The 19986-nt window shown below is 43.2% G+C and overlaps 2 protein-coding genes across 11 annotated transcripts in view; one reads left to right on the top strand and one right to left on the bottom strand.

The window, feature by feature from the left end:
- Positions 1-80: 80 nt before the first annotated feature.
- On the bottom strand, positions 81-19896 carry LOC110526406 (zinc finger protein 821). 10 transcript variants are annotated; one of them, XM_021607367.3, is made up of 6 exons: positions 19679-19896; positions 10149-10268; positions 9917-10020; positions 9099-9197; positions 8052-8218; positions 81-5211 (listed from the first exon to the last, which is right to left on the bottom strand). In XM_021607367.3, the coding sequence occupies exons 2-6, from the start codon at positions 10219-10221 to the stop codon at positions 4284-4286; spliced, it is 1371 nt and encodes a 456-aa protein (XP_021463042.1). In that variant the 5' UTR covers positions 10222-10268; positions 19679-19896; the 3' UTR covers positions 81-4283. The 10 variants fall into 10 exon arrangements, with proteins under 10 accessions (XP_021463042.1, XP_021463044.1, XP_036836664.1 ...); XM_021607369.3 differs by having other exon boundaries at positions 9917-10040; positions 19679-19797; XM_036980769.2 differs by having other exon boundaries at positions 9917-10017; positions 19679-19797.
- LOC110526405 (AP-1 complex subunit gamma-1) overlaps positions 19786-19986 on the top strand; it is a 31222-nt gene continuing 31021 nt past the window's right edge. Inside the window, exon 1 of the mRNA XM_021607361.3 lies at positions 19786-19960. The gene's annotated coding sequence lies outside the window, so the exon portion shown is untranslated. The remainder of the gene's footprint in view (positions 19961-19986) is intronic.

The following is a 19986-nucleotide window of genomic DNA, read 5'->3' as shown; positions in this document are numbered from 1 at the left end:
AGTCCATGAGTGGCATGCTTTATTTGCTGACTGGTGCATAGGATGAACTGAAAGAGAAGAGAACGATTACTACACAGCGCGGGTGTCAAAGTCAATGTTTATTTATTTCATTCTATTCCTGCTTTTAACATGATCTGTACATCTGTTAATCCAGTAGCAGAATGGCTGCCGTAAAAGTACCGTTCTGAGCAGTGACAACAGAACGAGCGTAAAGTGTTTCTGTTTTTCACTTTTGTTTACCCTCATTGATTTTGGCCTTCTTAAAATGATTTCCTTTGTAAACATGGACATCAAGAGAATATCCTGATAGACTAGTAAAAAGGCCAAAGTTCAAAGAACATCTTTTGATTAAATTGAACAAAAACAGGCAGGCATAGAATAACAGTAGAATACAAGTTCATATTGAACCATTCTAGAACATATGCAGTTTCACGACATGCAGTGTTAACCTAATCCAGACTGTCACGCTAGGCAGAGCTTTAGACAGTGCTGTTCAAAAGCACAAACAGAACCTGGGAAACTGTCGATACAATTTCCTTTTGTAGTATTTTAATGTCAAAGAAGAGCGTACTCCACATTTTCCATTGCATTATTCCACTGTGTAAGGATGATGACACTAATATCAGCTGCCAGTTCAAATCAGTCAGAATACCCAGTATTCATTATTGTTCAGTACTTGGCAGAAATGTTGTTACAGATTTTATAGCAAAGATAATGACCGTGTGTGACAACACTGTCTGCAGCATGGCTCTGCTCTCTGTGTATCTTAAATTAGGATAGTGATATGACCCTGCTGAAAAGAAGTTCATGGACCAGGGCGCTGAATCTATGGCCAAAGAGGTCTCGCTGAGTTGCATCGCCTGAGTTGCACAATTCCATACATTTGAGTCCATTTGTTTTTTACTGCAATCTGCATAGTTTTAAGAGTCAAATTTCCCTTGGAATAAACAGCATTGTTGCATAGAGGTTTGAACCACTCCTAGACTTAAGGACAATTAGAATATAATAGCTTTTTCCCCTGTTGAGCGGGATGCTATTCTGTTCTGGGCTTTAGCCTGGTAGTGGCTCAAACTGAGAACCGGCTTAGTTCCTATCTTAAGGACTACTCCAGAAAACGAATCATGTACTGTAACATTGTCAATATGTGTCTGCAGAGCTCAGTTGTGAAACATTGTGTATCGGAGGTAACCTTTGTGGCAAGTAATTGAGAACATATGACCAAAGAGAAGGGAAAAAAATACATACAGTATAGAACCAAACATGGCAAAATGTGTACTTTCATCTATTATATAACAAACCAAAAAAATATCCCCAACTTTCTTTACAAAATATATATTCACATGTTGCATAAATATCAATTGGAATGAGGTCAATGAAACAGATAAGACCAGAGATCGCTCCCAACTGGGCGAGGGTCAACAGGTTTAATAATGAGTCTAGAACATGCTCATTGGAGAGTGGAACTCTGCAAAGTGAGATCACTGGAAAAATGCAAAGATTAGTTATTCAAAATATAGCTGATATACCCTGACACAAGCAGTTGAAGTCGGAAGTTTACATACACCTTATCCAAAAACATTTAAACTCAGTGCTTCACAATTCCTGACATTTAATCCTAGTAAAAAATCCCTGTCTTAAGCCAGTTAAGATCAATTTTATTTGAATGTGAAATGTCAGAATAATAGAGGGAATGATTTATTTCAGCTTTTATTTCTTTCATCACATTCCCAGTGGGTTAGACGTTTACATGCACTCAGTATTTGGTAGCATTGCCTTTAAATTGTTTAACTTGGGTCAAACGTTTCGGGTAGCCTTCCACAAGCTTCCCCAAATAAGTTGGGTGAATTTTGGCCCATTCCTCCTGACAGAGCTGGTGTAACTGAGTCAGGTTTGTAGGCCTCCTTGCTCGCACACGCCTTTTCAGTTCTGCCCACAAATATTCTATAGGATTGAGGTCAGGGCTTTGTGATGGCCACTCCAATACATTGACTTTGTTGTCCTTAAGCCATTTTGCCACAACTTTGTTAGTATGCTTGGGGTCATTGTCCATTTGGAAGACCCATTTGCCACCAAGCTTTAACTTCCTGACTGATGTCTTGAGATGTGGATATATTGAAGCAACATTTTCCTTCCTCATGATGCCATCTATTTTGTGAAGTGCATCAATCCCTCCTGCAGCAAAGCACCCCCACAACATGATGCTGCCACCGCCGTGCTTCACGGTTGGGATGGTGTTCTTCAGCTTGCAAGCATCCCCCTTTTTCCTCCAAACATAAAGATGGTCACTATGGCCAAACATTTCTATTTTTGTTTCATCAGACCAGAGGACATTTCTCCAAAAAGTACAATCTTTGTCCCCATGTGCAGTTGCAAACCGTAGTCTGGCTTTTTTATGGCGGTTTTGGAGCAGTGGCTTCTTCCTTGCTGAGCGGCCTTTCAGGTTATGTCGATATAGGACTTGTTAAACTGTGGATATAGATACTACCTGTTTCCTCCAGCATCTTCACAAGGTCCTTTGCTGTTGTTCTGAAATTGATTTGCACTTTTCGCACCAAAGTACGTTCATCTCTAGGAGACAGAAAGCGTCTCCTTCCTCAGAGGTATGACAGCTGAGTGGTCCCATGGTGTTTATACTTGGGTACTATTCTTTGTACAGATGAACGTGGTACCTTCATGCGTTCAAGGATGAACCAGACTTGTGAAATTTTTTTCTGAAGTCTTGGCTGATCTCCCCATGATGTCAAGCAAAGAGGCACGGAGTTTGAAGGTAGGCCTTGAAATACATCCACAGGTACACCTCCAATTGTCTCAAATTATGTAAATTAGTCTATCAGAAGCGTCTAAAACCATGACATAATTTTCTGGAATTTTCCAGGCACAGTCAAGTTAGTGTATGTACATTTCTGGAATTGTGATCCAGTGAATTAAAAGGGAAATAATCTGTAAACAATTGTTGGAAAAATGACTTGTGTCATGCACAAAGTAGATGTCCTAACCGACTTGCCAAAACTATAGTTTGTTAACAAGTCATTTGTGGAGTGGTTGAAAAACGAGTTTTAATGACTCCAACCTAAGTGTATGTAAACTTCCGACTTCAACTGTATGAGCATATTTCAATACGTTGGCTAAGTGAGGAAGGAAATATGACAATTTGGGGCATTTAGAAAAATGCAAGTAAATTAGCACTCTCAGTTCACATGTTTAGTCCTAAATGTCCGAGAGGTAACTAACATATACAGAACAGTAACAGCAGCAAAGATTGTGGTTTGATGGGCCAAAAAATGCCAATGCAACAGAAGATGTAATGTAAAAAGGAAATTATTACCAACTACTTGGCAAAGGTTGAGTGTTGAAGGTACGAGGGAAAAACAGAGTAAGGAAGGTCAATGTGACTAATAAAAGGCAAAGAGACCTACAGTAGTGGCAGTATATTTTGAGTTGAAGAGAATATGCTGGAATGGAGGATAATGTTGCTCAAAACAGGGATCATTAAATAGTACAGCATATTTAGAGCATAGCGGATAGAAATGTGATGTATAGAACAGGCCCGTTTTCTATCGTTCCCGTTTTATACAGTACATTTCTGACTATGTCTTACTGAATGTTCTGTCCTGTTGAATATTCTCCTGGTGAGCTGTGAATACGTCCTAAAGATAAACACACCCTCAAACTAAGGAAAAAACCTGCATTCTCTTCTGTAGTGTAACGTGTAAAGAAGCTTGGAGTCAGAACGTAGGCCAAAGAGGGCTCGGCCTCAGCCCCTTACTGAGGTAGTTGATTGGGTAGATATGAGCTAGCCAGAGCAGAGACCCACGTTGGCAGCGTGAGAGAGGTGTAGCTACCGGTAAACTCCAGTGACTTTGCTAGCAGAAGGGACAAGAGGCGAGGGAGAGAGCTATGGGCTACGTGACTCATTCCCACCCCTGAAGGTCCATGTACAAAAGATGGAAGGGTGTAACTCCTCCTGTCACAATGGGCTGGTATGTCAAAGTCTGCTTGCCCCCAAAACAGAACAGATAAAATCTCTTTACAACATGCTTTATCAATACCTACCATTAAGTGAAACATTCTTGAACCTGCTCTTATTTCCTGCTAGTCTGTAATAAATTAATGTTATTTGCTGACACAGGAGTTCGGGTATCAAGTCGTTGGACACAGAAGCTGCTGGAATTTCAACCAGCATGGAATGGTTCCATCTGTGGCCATGGCAACCCACAGGCGTAGTGGAGAGGCCATTATAACTGTTAGTGGCCCAGTGTGCTGCCCCCAGTGACCTGGTCCTGCTAGGGCAGCTTCATGAAGAGGCTGTTGTCCAGAGAGGGGACAGGCATGGGGCAGGGGAACTGGAACAGGCTCATGTCTGCCGTCAGGGCAGCCATAGCAGCTGGGTCATGCTCTATCTGACCTCTCAGGGAGGGGTCAATCTTCTCTAGCCGCCGTTTCAGTCTCTTGGCCTCTCTCTCCCGGATCAGCCTGGCCTGCCTCTTATCTGGCGTCTCGTTGGCCCTCTTCATCCGCATGGCCTCCCTGTCACGCAGAAGCCTCCGTGTCCGTTGCTCCTCTGTCTCCTGCAGCCTCTGCATCCGCTTGGCTTCGCGGTCCCGCAGCCTCCGCAGTTCCCGCTCCTCGGGTGACTCGTGCTCCCGCTTGGTCTTCTTGGCGGAGCGCTCGCGCTCTAGACGGTGCATGCGTGCCTCCACCGGCTCGTTCTTTCTGCGCATGGCCCACTTCCTCATGGGAGACTGGGCGTCCACCAGCTGCTGGTAAGCCACACAGCTGTTGCACACCAGCAGCACTCCGGCCGGGTGCACAGGCATGGGGCTCAGGATGTCTGGCAGCATGGGTAGGCCGGGTGAGGGGCTGAGGGCGTCAGGGAAGGAGGGGGGTGAAGAGAGGAGGCTGTGGTGCAGTGAAGGGAGTGGGTGGCCTGGGAGGTGTCCGAGACCTTGGCCATGGTTGTGTCCTGGGCCATGTCCATGTCCTTGGTTGTGGCCGGGGTTGTATCCCGGGCCGTGGCTGTGTCCCGGGATGTGGCCTGTGCCACGGCCAGGGTTGTTTCCTTGGTTGTGGCTGGGCCCGTGGCCGTGTCCCAGGCCATGACCGGGGTTGCCCATGGGGCTGCTGGAGAGAGACCGGGACATGGAACAGTTCTCATCTCCGCTGCTGCATTCCATACTGCTGCCTGTGTTCAGGACCTCTCTGAGCTTCTCCCTGTGTAGGGGGGCAGAGATGTGAGTAGTTACAGGACACAGCTGTTACAGGCTAGCGCAGACAGACAGCCTAACTCGCTAAACTCTGTAGATAACCCATGTCATTGTGTGTGTGAAAGGCTGAAGCACTATACTAGGGTATAGGACTGAAATGAGGTAGTAGTGGTTGTAGCTCACTCCAGTAACCACGAGCACAACCTTTCCTTGATCTTAACTGGCGGCTTTAATCTGTAGTTTTAGTCAGAATTATCACCTTCTGTGAGAACTAAAGTAAATGAAAATACAGTTAAGCACACTCTTACAACTTTCTTGCCTTATGTTTGACTTTGACTTATGAGTGATTACCTTGATTTAACTCTGAAGTGCTTACATACAGTCGTGGCCAAAAGTTGAGAATGACACATTAATTTCCACAAAGTTTGCTGCTTCAGTGTCTTTAGATATTTTTGTCAGGTGTTACTTTGGAATACTGAAGTATAATTACAAGCATTTCATAAGTGTCAAATGCTTTTATTTACAATTACATGAAGTTGATGCAAAGAGTCAATATTTGCAGTGTTGGCCCTTTTTCCAGACCTCTGCAATCCGCCCTGGCATGCTTTCAATTAACTTCTGGGCCACATCCTGACTGATGGCAGCCCATTCTTGCATAATCAATGCTTGGAGTTTGTCAGAATTTGTGGGTTTTTGTTTGTCCACCCACCTCTTGAGGATTAACCACAAGTTCTCAATGGGATTAAGGTCTGGGGAGTTTCCTGGCCATGGACCCAAAATATTGATGTTTTGTTCTCTGAGCCACTTAGTTATCACTTTTGCCTTATGGCAAGGTGCTCCATCATGCTGGAAAAGGCATTGTTCTTCACCAAACTGTTCCTGGATGGTTGGGAGAAGTTGCTCTCGGAGGATGTGTTGGTCCCATTCTTTATTCATGGCTGTGTTCTTAGGCCAAATTGTGAGTGAGCCCACTCCCTTGGCTGAGAAGCATCTAAGGATGCTTTACTGTTGGCATGACACAGGACTGATGGTAGCGCTCACCTTGTCTTCTCCGGACAAGCTTTTTTCCGGATGCCTGTTACAGGAATTATATTCCTCTGTTTTAATACCCGATTAAAATTAAACACTGTCAATTCCTAAGAATTTGTAAGACTCTTATTTGCATAAAATGGACAGAGACCAGTCTCAAATCAACCAGCTGCGTTTATTCTCGAGAGTACTGAACATGATACAGTTTACCACAGATTATAAACTGAAAATGACGTCATTAGTTTACGTACTACCCCGTCAAATCAACCAGCAGTACAATGGCTGTATAGTTCTCAAGCCTTCCCACATCGTCTCTCCCTACTAAGATAATTTACGACCCAAGCCAAGGTCTGCCTGTGTAGATAAGCATTCTATCCAGTCTGGCTATAAGTTCATTCATTTCTACCAAGGAACAGACAGTCATTGTTCTAATTCTTGATTATATTTACACACATTATATTCAGTACTAAGGTTAAAATAAAATTCATACATCTATACAGTAACATAATAGTTTTCTGATTAGTCAGTCCTGATTGAAATGTATACATAATTAGTCATTATTGATAAAAAATCCCTTAACAATGCCCCAAACAATTGGAAAGGAGGTTCATCAGAGAAAATTACTTTACCCCAGTCCTCAGCAGTCCAATCCCTGTACCTTTTGCAGAATATCAGTCTGTCCCTGATGTCTTTCCTGGAGAGAAGTGGCTTCTTTGCTGCCCTTTTTGACATTAGACCATCCTCCGAAAGTCTTCGCCTCACTGTGCGTGTAGATGCACGTGCAGATGCACTCACACCTGCCTGCTGCCATTCCTGAGCAAGCTCTGTACTGGTGTTGCCCCGATCCCGCAGTTGAATCAACTTTAGCGCTTACTGGACTTTCTTGGGCGCCCTGAAGCCTTCTTCACAACAATTGAACCGAAGTTCTTGATGGTCTGATAAATGGTTGATTTAGGTGCAATCTTACTGGCAGCAATATCCTTGCCTGTGAAGCCCTTTTTGTGCAAAGCAATGATGACAGCACATGTTTCCCTGCAGGTAACCATGACTGACAGAGGAAGAACAATGATTCCAAGCACCCACCCTCCTTTTGAAGCTTCCAGTCTGTTATTCAAACTCAATCAGCATGACAGAGTGATCTCCAGCCTCGTCAACACTCACACCTGTGTTAACGAGAGAATCACTGACATGATGTCAGCTGGTCCTATTGTGGCAGGGCTGAAATGCAGTGGAAATGTTTTTTTGGGATTCAGTTCATTTGCATGGCAAAGAGGGACTTTGCAATTAATTGCAATTCATCTGATCACTCTTCATAACATTCTGAAGTATATGCAAATTGCCATCATATAAACTGAGGCAGCAGACTTTGTGAAAATTCATATTTGTGTCATTCTCAAAACTTTTGTCCACGACTGTACATAAACAGTTTAGCCGGAGCTATAACAGTGTCAGATTAAACACATGAATAAAGGAAAAAAATACCTCATTGTCTGCTTATTACAGAAGGGAGGAAATCAAAAACTTCCCACGTATTATTCCTGTTATAATTTCACGCTTCATCCTTAATTATTATAACGTTACCATCCTAACATACACAATTCAGCCTTTACGAACTATACCCGAAGACATGAAAACTTGGGGATTGCCTTCACTCCAAAAGGTCTGTTGCTACGATAATAATCCCAATTACAACAGTTCTTAGCCACATAGTTCCGCTTGTCTTATAATTTCCCCTGCATAGCAAACACGTAAACAATAAAAAAACAACGACAGACTTACAGGTTAATTGTCAGTTACAGTGGTGGAGGAGGCACAGACCTGTTGAAGTTGTTGGTGTTGGTGAAGCGTGTCCCACACACAGCACAGTTGGAGAGGCGGTCCTCAGAGTGGATGAGAAGGTGGCGCCCCAGGGAGCCTGGCGAGCTGAGCGTGCGCCCACAGACTGGGCACACGTAGTTCTTACTGCTGCCCATCAACGATGTGTGCTGCTCCAGACAGACAGACAGAGTTATAGTCATTTAATTAGGTAAAGCACAATGGTTCTCTTTGTTTGTCAGTGTATTTTATAAGCAACCTAAAAGTGAGGACAAACCACAACAGTGCATATCTAAAAATACACATATCTACAATTGTGGCATAAACGTATGTGGTTATGTTAGGGTTTTCTTCCGTCGACCAAAATGCAGCGTGGTAATTTAGATTCATGTTTAATAAGCGAATAAAACACGAACAGATACAAATACAAGAAACGTAACACGAAACCCTAACAGCCTATACGGGTGCAAAACAAACACAGAGAAAGGAACAATCACCCACGAAACACTCAAAGAATATGGCTGCCTAAATATGGTTCTCAATCAGAGACAACGATAAACACCTGCCTCTGATTGAGAACCACTCCACACAGCCATAGACTATACTAGAAAACCCCACTAAGCCACAATCCCAATACCTACAAAAACACACCACATAATAAACCCATGTCACACCCTGGCCTGACCAAATTAATAAAGAAAACACAAAATACTAAGACCAGGGCGTGACAGGTTAGCACTACACCATCATGTGAGAAAGTGGTTTGGTGGTAAACGTGTAATTCTGGCTCAGTTAGAAGACACTGATAACTTAAAACAAGTTGAAACATCCAAACCTTAGGTTTGACACATAACCTGATCACATGACTGAATCATAAGTATCCTTCCCTCTTTAGTGTAGTGATGACAGTAGCTACCAAGGAGGTTCAATGGTGATTATCTACCCCTAGCCCATTATCCCCCTGATCCAACCGCTGAAGCCTAAGGAGGCTTTGGCCCCGTCTGAATACTTGGTGCCATGGTGGGCTGTCTGGTACTGTACTGTCCTCACCTGGTAGACGTGTGTGATGAGCTGCTCGGGGCTGCTGAACTCCAGGGTGCACAGAGGACACACACAGCTGCTCATCAGGTCGGCCCCCTCCTCACTCTCCTGAGAAATACAAAGGCATCAGTACTACTGTACACTCAGATACTGTGGATGCAATGTGGAGCTACCATACAGATCTGTTTCATCAGTAATATGTATGCTAATGATTGTGTAATAATACAGTAAGTTATGTAATGGTGGTATATTAGAAGAGGATTTCATGTGTTCATCTAAAAGGGTGGATATGCTCATCCTCTCTACAGTACCTCTATGGCTGGTCCTGGGAGCAGGAATCCTGAATGGTAGGTCATAAGGTTGTGTGTGTGTGTGTGTGTGTGTGAATGAGAGAGAATTACCCTCAGGCCCCCAGTGACTAATTGACTGTCTCTATGACACACTGTATGACTCTGCCATGGTTGTGAATCACACCACACAACCCGAGATGCTTTCTGTTTCTGGGGTCTGAAGGTGTGAGGATATTCTGTAATCGCCAGTTTACAATTTACAAATGCAATGTATTCAGACGTATTCTTGTGCTGCATCTTTTTTGTAGGATTATTGAATAGCATAATTCTGGAAATGGACAGTGCGGGGTGGGGCAATAACCTTTCCGCATATGTCTAGAGGGCCAGATGACCCTGAGATCTGTAGAACACTATCAAATCAGGAAGGAAATGCATGTGTGAATCAGCAACCAGGCAGGCCCACACTCAGTGAACACACATGATAACAGTACTAGGAGGAGAGAACACCTGACACCTAACCCTGACAGTGACACTCACTTCTTTAACTCCCCTGTGGTGTGTTCTCTTGGTGGAGGTCATGTGGTCGTCAGCTGAGGTGTTGGAGGATGAGTCGTGGTTGTCCAGGTCGCTATCACTGTCTTCTATGGAGGCAAACACAGCCCTATCAATATAGACAGACAACAGAACACAGACCTAGTCATATTCTCTCACAACACCCCCTACAGAGAGTATGTCACATTAGGGTCAGGGAAATGCCCTAAATGCCTACCTGAAATGCTGTCCTGTTGGGAATTGTTGCTGTGGCATTCGCTGTCCTCAATGAAATCGTCCCTGCCATCCATGTTAATAGTGTGAAGGGGGCCTGCAAAGCCGGTGCTGTGGAAGGGCCCTGTGAACAGAGGAGTCACAGGGAGATGATAGGACCATCAGAGGGAGGGGTGGCCCAATTTAACTAGGCATATCCACCTGATTTTCAAACACTTAAAACACGGAAGCCAAATGCAGAAACTACGGATACAACTTCCTTATCATAATTCATATTCGAGCCACTAGAAATCCCTGCATTAGCATGTTTCTTTTTGCTGATAAATCCTGAAAAAAAATACACCATATTACTGGCCTGCTAATGTGCCTGGACCTTGTAGGCTAACAGCTGAGTAAAACCCCAGAACTGATCCAAATGGTTGCCCAATCAGGCAAGCTAGATGCAGCCATTTCTAAATGAACATTTAAAAACGCTAGGCTTTTGAGCATTATTCAAAAGACAAACTACAGTGAAAATACTACAGCCTAGACTAGAGTTTTATACTCAATTGAAAACAAAATTCTTCATTACATTGTGTTGTTGTAGCCTAGGTAGGATACATTTATTCACTGCAGTATAAAGCCTAACATTGAGCTTATGAATTATGGGTTAATATGCATACGTTTCTAATTTAGGAGACAGTCCACATCCCATGCCTGTCAGTCTGTTGCGCAATTACACACCTGGGGTCTCTTCCTCTTAAATCTTGTGGAGTCCCAGAAAAAGCCAGACCACAAAAGCTTGTTGGACACTTATTTCGACTTATTTTCTTTAGCCTACTAATAGCCTATTAGAGGAGAGATACATGCTTGCGGAATGTAAAATAGGCTACAGCATTAAGAACGGGCAGGGAGTTGGAAAGGAGAAGCCCATATTTTCCTATAGTAGGCCTATCTTAACACTGGGCTACATCCTGACAGAACACACACACGTGGCCTGCTTATGTACCTTTCTGGCCCTTAACTGTTGAGAATAGTCCCAAACTGATCCAAATGGTTGCATAACCAGGCCTAGGCTGTAGGCATATGCAGTTATCTTTTTACAAAATCGGACGTCTGAGGTGTTATTCAAATTAGCCTACATCAAATGGACAATAACTGTGCACTCAAATGAGAACAGTAAAACGTTTTTTCTTGCACTCTGACTGGTAAATATTTTGCTTATTACATCAGCTACACATTACCAGCCTCTTTCCAGCTGTTCCCATTCACAACAGGCTATAGCAGGGGTAGACAACACCGGTCCTGGGGTGCCGCAGGCACTTCATGTTTTTTATTTCATTGACCTGGAGGATCAGGTATGTTGAATTTAGACAAACATTGAACTGATCAATTAGCTCAGTTGGTCAGGTGGGGTGCCTAGTTGGAAGAAAATCCTGCAGTACCTACGGATTGTTGAGGAGAGAAAGTGCATTGGTGTGATTACTTTTGACCACTTATTATGAGAACACTGTTGCACTGATGCATTGCAAATAGTTGCACGGGACAGAGAGATGAGCACAGTGAAAAATAAGACCCAAAGAAATTGACAACCATTAGAAAAATGGAAGTCACTTGCAAACCACTTGAGCAATGGTGTAATAGATATGCAGGCAATATGGCGTCTGTTGCTGAAATGATACATTTAAATACAGTAGGAGTTAGTATATTGTTTTACATTAGGCCTACATTGATGTATTATTTGCAGTTGTCACTATGACAATGAACACACCCTGAAAGCACTGAATGGTCTGAACCAGTATCTGTGTGTTAGAGAACGCATGGTCACCTTATTAATAGACAGCGTGCAGTAGGATGCGTTGATCAGTTGATTGACAGGTGTAGGACTTCAGAACAATAAAAACTTTCCTCTAGTGTGGATGCTCACCAGCGTGTTATAGTTAGGTAGCCTATAGTTTATCTTTATAGTTATTGGCTTGGTGCCTGGCCCTTAACTCTGACAACACAACTAACGTTATTATCACAACAGAACTATTCTAGTAGGTCTAGCTAACGGAGAATGTGGATGAAATCAATGTAAAATTATGCACTCGTTTACTTAACTTTTATACTGTATACTATAAAATCTCTCCTTAAATAATTGACATTGGCTAATTTGCCACCGGCGAGCTGCAGTAGAGAAGTAAAGTGGAAGTCGAAGCCATCACTTCCGTTGTTTGGCTGTGCCCATAGCAACGTTCGAAAATAAGAGGATACGATGGGAAAGTGTGATCACTACATGTCGACTTTAGTTTTTTTTTACGTTCTTGAAACGCAACACACAGACGCAAACAGGATGCAATTGAACATCTTAAAAAGGCATCAGGTACAAGTAAATGAATACACAAATAAGAATATAATTGTATATCTTAAATGACAGCATTTGGGAATTTGGTTATATAACCTTGAAGCCCATTCAAAAACCGGAAGATCGAAGAACCAAGGCAAAATGGGCGGTCACTTTCCCATCGTATTCTTGATTGAGGCAATCCTCAATGACATAGAAAAAATATATTTGTATTAATTTGAGAGAGTCAGGTGTGTACGAAAAGACAGTTGATATATTACAAGACAATGCAAGAAAATACAGCCAGCAGACAAAGCCTTGGAGGTAAAACGTGCTAGGCATAGGAATGACAGCCCTGGAACAGAAGATTGACAGGTCAGTAGTGCAAGGCGGAGCGTGATCATGAAGTCGGGGGAAGACATTTCTAGAGCACAGACCTGTAATATTTAACATGGAGGGCATAAACACCAGAGAGCCTGGTGTGTAGCCTGCACTTCAGTTACCTGGTGTAGGTGCTGACTAGCCACAAAATCCAAGCAATCTACTACACTTAGCATATTGAAGAAAGTGCTTCAGATTAGAATACCAAGCCTATCCAGCATTAAAGGAGTCGTAGCTACACACATAAACCCATCATAGCTGCTATAATACACTAGCCCCAAGATGGTTATAGAAACACAACATAAAATTCATGAAAGGCCTAAACCTTTAAACAAAATCATTCCCCGAGCCTATATACAGTTGACATGGATGCTTTCATATTCACTGACATGCCAATATAATGCTGCATCAACACATCGCAGAAGTGCACATTGACACATGTACTCACACACAACCAGATCCCCAATTTCACAGAAGCAGAACGAACACACACACTTATCCAAGCATGCTGCAGTCCCAGGGGGAAGCAGCCTGCACTCCTTTCCACTAGCAGCCTGCAAGGCACTGTATCTCCCTCTCTCAGTACCACCCACACACTGCACAGCCTGGCTCACCCTCTGTCCTCCCTGCTCATACGCAGTTCTGACTGTTCTATATCCATACCAGCAGCTCTGAGGGGGAGGCCAATGCCTCATACCAAGGAGCCCATATGTGTCTGCTTAAACCTCTCACATGGCGCTCAGCATTTTACAGCATCTCTGCTCATTGCATTAGTATCCCATTTCCCCTCCGATCTACACCCAAGCTTGACAGGGTTGGAATGGGAGCACAGGGCCTCTCCAGTTGTTAGTGACAGTACACTCATTCCGGTCATCAGTATACGTTAAACGGGAGGTTTTATTTTGATCATTTTAAAATCTCTCGAATGGAAAGATATATATATAAACTGCAACCGTTTAGGTTCCATAGCCCTCCAGTTATTACCCTCCCCTTCCTGTCCAGTCTTTCCATTCAGTGTGATGGAAGGAACATCTTTCATCCAGTTACCTGAGACTGGGAGAGGTAATTACAGCCTCTGTTCTAATCCTGGAGCAACACACCACTGAGGAGCATGGTCTGTATGCGAGAGGGTTGAGGAATAAAATCTATCATTTAAAAAAAAAAAAACTCCCCTCTAATATTCACAGGGCTGTCATTCCTGCATTAACTTTTTAGCGGAGTGTAGTATGTGAAAATAGTTTGGGCACATTTCCCATAGTGATCCAGGCACTCATTAGCACTGGTAGAGTGGGTCTGATTGTTGAACTATGAACTGCTACAGACTGGCTCCACGGCACACAGCCAATGATTGATGTGAGAGCTACCCATCCCCCACTGCTAGGCTCTGTCTGTACATCTGTCTCTCTTCTCCCACCGGCCCTCCCTCCCCATGTCTCTGCCACTCTGATGTTATCTCTGAGTCTGCGTGTCTGTAGGCAGGAGGTGACGCAGTGTCTGACTGAATCCAGACAAAGACAAACTCATCAGCCAACAGACACAGAGGGAAAGAGGAGGAGGAAGGGGGGACAAAACAAAACAGACAAAAGAGAGAATGCCAAAACTCTACTCAAACACTAAGCAATGGGGCTCCTGTTGAATTCAAGCTCCCCTCTTTTTTACCCACCCTCGGTTCCAACACACACAGATAGACGCCACACACACACACACAAAATACTGTCTGAATCTCAAGGAAGTGCTGGGGCCCCTGCCTTCCATCCATGTACAGGCACTGTGGTGTTCAGGACCATGGGAATGGTGACATCAGGACCATGGGAATGGTGACAGACATCAGATAATCCCAGACTCCCAGATCATTTCTCACTTCGCCTAATTGGCAGCCTGGTATTTAATTAAGGCAAAACGGAAGTAACCGCCATCACCCCTTTTCTCCAGAATCTCTCCCTCTCTGTGGAGCCCTCCTCCCCAGTGAAGTGTCTGAAATGATCCCAACTCTGCTCTCAGACAAATCAACACAAAATGACCCATCTGTATGGCTTTATAGATCCACAATGAAAACTATTTTTGATACAACCGGAATGCATGCTATCAAAACAGACCTGTTTATCGTCACTAACCCTTTCAGGGCTAATGAGACTTATAAAACAGCTGCTGTTTCCCCTGCTATGCTTTCCCTTTACCCCAGCCATGATTGGCTCAGACAGGCTAGCCGACTAGTTTTCCCATGCTGGTAATGTCTGTGCGCTACATCGAGGGACATTTCACATCAGTTCAGGACACACACACACCACTTTTAAGGATTATTATAATTTTTCATTAGATGGTGGGTTAAGAAAATGGCCTATTATCGTTTTATAAACTATGTGGTATGTGTGTGTGCGTGTGTGAATTTGTCTTGGACCAACTGTATGTGGTCATAGGAAAGTGTGAAAGTCTGATTCATTCTGAGGGTAATAAAAAAAGACGGTTGTTATTTCATAACTATCAGCCAGAAGTAGTACGTGAAGCTGGGAGACGTCACTTTAGAAGCCCCCCCAAAAACGCCTTAAGATTGTTAATGTATGTTGTTGTTTTACTATACTGTGTTTGAACAACAGAGATCTATGGACCAATACGTCTATCAGCAGATCACGCATCCTTACTGTGTTACTGTTTCCCGTGACAGATGTTGTTAGCATATAGGGATTATTGAGGCCATTAGAGCAATACGTATTTCAACACCATATTTAAACAAACTAGCCTCGCCTATGTTTAGAAAAGGACCCTAAAGGCTACATGGACTTATGCGTCCCCAGGCATCCAGTAGCCTACACTGAAGGATCAGCAGGCCAATTCATCATGCACTCAGTTTGACCTTTTAGCATGCATAGGAAAAGGACATCATCACCATCGGTAGAAATGTTTGTCAGGCAACTACACAGCTACCAAACCTGTAGTACCTAGACTATACCTGCTCTGGAGTAGTCTCCCATTGGAATTGGAGGAATGTTGCTTGCAGATAGCCAACGTAGTCAGTGACACTGAAAAACATCCTCCCCTAAGCCGGTGACTATGACAGACACAACAGCACTCATGGAACAGAAACGTTTAACGAAACGTGTTTTAGTGTGCTCTGATTACAGAAACCAAGCAGTGCACTTTTCCATAAAAAAAAAAAAAGATATGGTCTCTTATTTTGGCCCCAGGCATTGACAATGCTAGTGGTATGACCGACATCGCTATTCTCCACTGGCTGTACTGGTTCTGTATCTGAATCTAAGATGTCAATGTGAGAGCTTATCCAGAGAAACAGAAAGTACAGTCAATGCAAAAGCATGTTGTACCTAGTTTAAACTGACATTTTATGAGGGACAACATCTTACATGGATTCTGAGACCAAGAAGGGTGAAATCTGTCCTAATCTCAAGACTAACATTGTTTATTTTCATTGACATTGGTAGGCTATATCGTACTCTCAAAACAAGAGTTGAAAACAGGGACCAGCATGCCAAACAAATAATCTAATGAAAAACCACCAACAGAAGCGCCGGTAAACACATGGAAATAACTATCTGAATAGTTTCCCTCGGAGAAAACGACCTGCGCATGCAATTGTGAGGTTGTCATCTCCATACAAATATGAATATCATAGTATTAGTAGCCTAATAATGGTTCCTGATAATTTTGGGGGGTTCGAAGATAGACAGTCGTCGGTGTCACGCGCGTTGATTCAATGTATCATCAAAATTATACAAATATTGACGTCTACACGCCACATAGGTTGAACTAAAACATTGTATCAGGCGCTTGTATCAACGATGGTGATTGACACATTGTCTTACAGTACACAATTGCAACGGTGGTGAAAACAATCGTCTAGTTAGATGGATGGAAATGATACTCCTCACTACTTTTCAACAAGTAAAAATGGCATTTACAATACCTGAGATACCTACAATTAACTTTGAAGGGGTTGTTCTGTTTTCGCCTGGACATATTATCCCCCACTCCCGGTTGGAAAAAAATCGAATCTCCTCCTAGCCCAGACAGATTTGAAGATTCCTCTATGCAATCCAGCTGTATTCCGTAAAGGGACTCCCTTTCGAGAGTACAACAATATCACTTAAAAAATGATTTAAAATAAATAACAAGATGCCCGATCAAAATTGTTTACCCATGTAGAGATGAACACAGCTTACACCATTGGTGAGAGTATGGGTCATTTAAATGAATACAAAACAAATAGCCTATATAAAATGTTTAAATAAGCCCAAATGGCTTGGTTACAATCTGATCCACTTAAATTTAAAACACTCTCCTGTCGAGCTTTATATAATTTCCAAATGATAGAAAATGCGATGGGGTCCTATCCAAACCGGCCTGAGATGGTATTTGCTCAGCAGCCCCGAGCAGCTACAATCCTGCGTTGCTGTCGCTTTGCCAATGCACTGCAGCGATACACAGGCACAGCTTCTTCTTCGGTATAATGAAGTTCGCACATTTTGTGCATGCTGCCACCTATTGTACGGTAGTGTGTGGTCATCATGTCAATTTTTGTAACACAAAATAAGGGGGGGGGGGAAAAAAAAAAGATGCACCACCAACTAACCCTACACCTATTTAATTAAAAAATAATAATATATATATATATATATATAATTATCACCAGCTCATTCCACTACTTTGACCCTAACTGATCCTACACCAGTCCGACGGCCTGGGAGGACCGGACTCTGGTTCACCACACCTTGTATCTCTTCCGCAGTAAAACCGTATACACCCAAGTACTGCCACCACAACCTCTACCTTCTGTGATTTACATTCCATTTCTGCGGTACAAATTGATAACCATGGCAATAAATGCTAAGAAGCCAACCTTACTGAAGCACAAATTCAAATCAGTCTGTATTGGCCTAAGCCTACTACTCACCCTTGATCCATCATCCTCTACTCTCTTCCCTGCCTCAGCGTGACACCTTCTGTTCTACTCTGACCCTGGCATCTTCAGCCTGTCTCTCTCGCACCAGGCACTTCTGATCCCCAACAACACAGGCACCCCCACAATTGACCGTTTTCCCCCACCGATAATACCTTCACCGATTTAACATTACCCAACTTATTTTCTACCCAGCCGGAGACTACACATGGCTCAGCCAAAAGACAGGATCCGCTTTCTCCAAAAATCTCACTCCCACTGGGCCAGAATCCTCCTTTGCATGACCATCGGAGCGAGGATCTGAGGTCTTCACCTCACATGCCACCACAGGTAATTCATCCTTGGGTTCATTTTCTGCATCTCTGACCTTGATATGGTCTTAATTTTCATCCCACAGGCACAGCTGATATCTATGTTCACAACATGCGCACAGCAATGCATTGTGGGATGTTCAAATCATTTGAGGGTAGATAACCTGTGATGACATAGGAGCAGTGGACTACCGTCAACAATGCACACAATAATACATTGAGCCTACTTCTTTCTCTCCTCGCTTCATGTATTATAATATTTGAATATTGCATATTTTTTAAAGATTTTAGGCTGTAGGTATTTTTAAAAACACACTGACAATTTTAATATTGTAAATTTGAAATAGGCCTATATTCACAAAGCCCCCCAAAAGTAACAAAACAATTTATACCAACTGATTCAATGACATGGTTGCAAAATTCAGTCTGCTCTCCAACATCACAGTCACATAGCTTACCTGTTGTACGTGGCACGTTGCGCACTACAGCCTCTACCAAGAGGTACCTTTATGGTACAGGTGGTACTGCACTCGATTCACCCCATAACCACAGCATTGCTGGTTCAAAACCTGCTCCAGCGGTTCACTCTTATTTTGGAGAAATCAGAGGGAAGTCACAACTGGCAGGGTTTGAAGCCGGGTGTTTGCGACTGTCAAACACATTAGCTGTTACACTAAGAGATCCGAATCTTAAGGTCACTACACACTTCCTTTGAGTCCGGCTCGCATTTCTCTAGTTCCCTGTGCACCCTGCACCCTTGGGGCACAGGCACAATCAGGGGCCATCCCATTTCTGACACCAGTGTAGTGAAGTCGGAGTGGTAGTCCTGACTCTTTTGAGGAGGTTGCTAGGTGTTGGGTTAGGGCAGCTATACTACTGGTACCAGCAGTGGGAAACCCATGGTTTTTCCTGGCCTTTAATGGACGTTTTTCACTGTTCACATTCTGGTTTGTGCATGGGATACTTTCGGAAGAAGGGGAATATAAGTGCCTCTGTAACCGATGTGAAATGGCTAGCTGGTAAGAGGTCTGGACCTTTATAACCCATGTAGTAGTGTGCATGGCCCGAAACCTGGTGACGCTGGTTGAAACACCGCTCCAGTTGTTCCTATACAGTATATTTTCTGATGGCGGAAAGAAATGTATAATATATTTTTAAAAAGTATAAAGAAGCTATGCAGCGCATGTCCTGATTGAACTTAGTGCGGCATTGTCTGTAAAGTACACTAGATGGAGCCCACAAACCTCACAAAATTACAAATGTCATAACATTACATGTTGACGTCATCACTGACTGCCACGAGGTGAGGTGTGCGAACCGCAGCACGACGTTTACAGACACATTATTACTCATCCGCACATTTCGGACACATCTAAATACGATACATCAAATAGCTACCTAGCTAGGTAGAACACCAGCCAAGCAACATAATCAGATTGTGGCGTGATATAATAACAATACTCGAAGAGTGCATTAACATATCTAAACGGCTCACAAGTGTAGCTAGAAAGGCATGCATGTGTTAGTTAGCTATAAGGGGTTCTTTATCTAGTTACTAGAAGCTATAGCATTATTGCAGTGGTTAAATAAACATGTTCGTATTACCGTAATGCTTACATACATACCAGCATCCCATGTTACCCAATCAAATATCACATAGCAGTATCGAAGCTGGTGGATTTGCTAGCCAATTGAGAATTCTGCAAATAATTTGCACGCTCGCCTGTTTAAGGTCTTCGTTCCTTTCTCATTCCACAAACGTTGAAGTTTTGTTTTTTTCGGTGTAACCCTCCGCCTGCGGTAGAAGTGCTGAGGCTAGGAGAGCCACCATTTTGAATGTCTGGTCTGTTCCTCCCTCCGTCGCAAATAGAGAAGATTCCAGCTATTGTCTGGTATCAATACGGTTGGTGAGTATAACTTTATACAACTATGT

This window comes from Oncorhynchus mykiss, chromosome 6, assembly GCF_057628025.1.
Source record: "Oncorhynchus mykiss isolate SJ-2025 chromosome 6, ASM5762802v1, whole genome shotgun sequence".
Taxonomy (NCBI): Eukaryota; Metazoa; Chordata; class Actinopteri; order Salmoniformes; family Salmonidae; genus Oncorhynchus; species Oncorhynchus mykiss.
The sequence above is the reverse complement of the archived record's forward strand: the minus strand, read 5'-3'. Positions and strand labels throughout refer to the sequence as shown.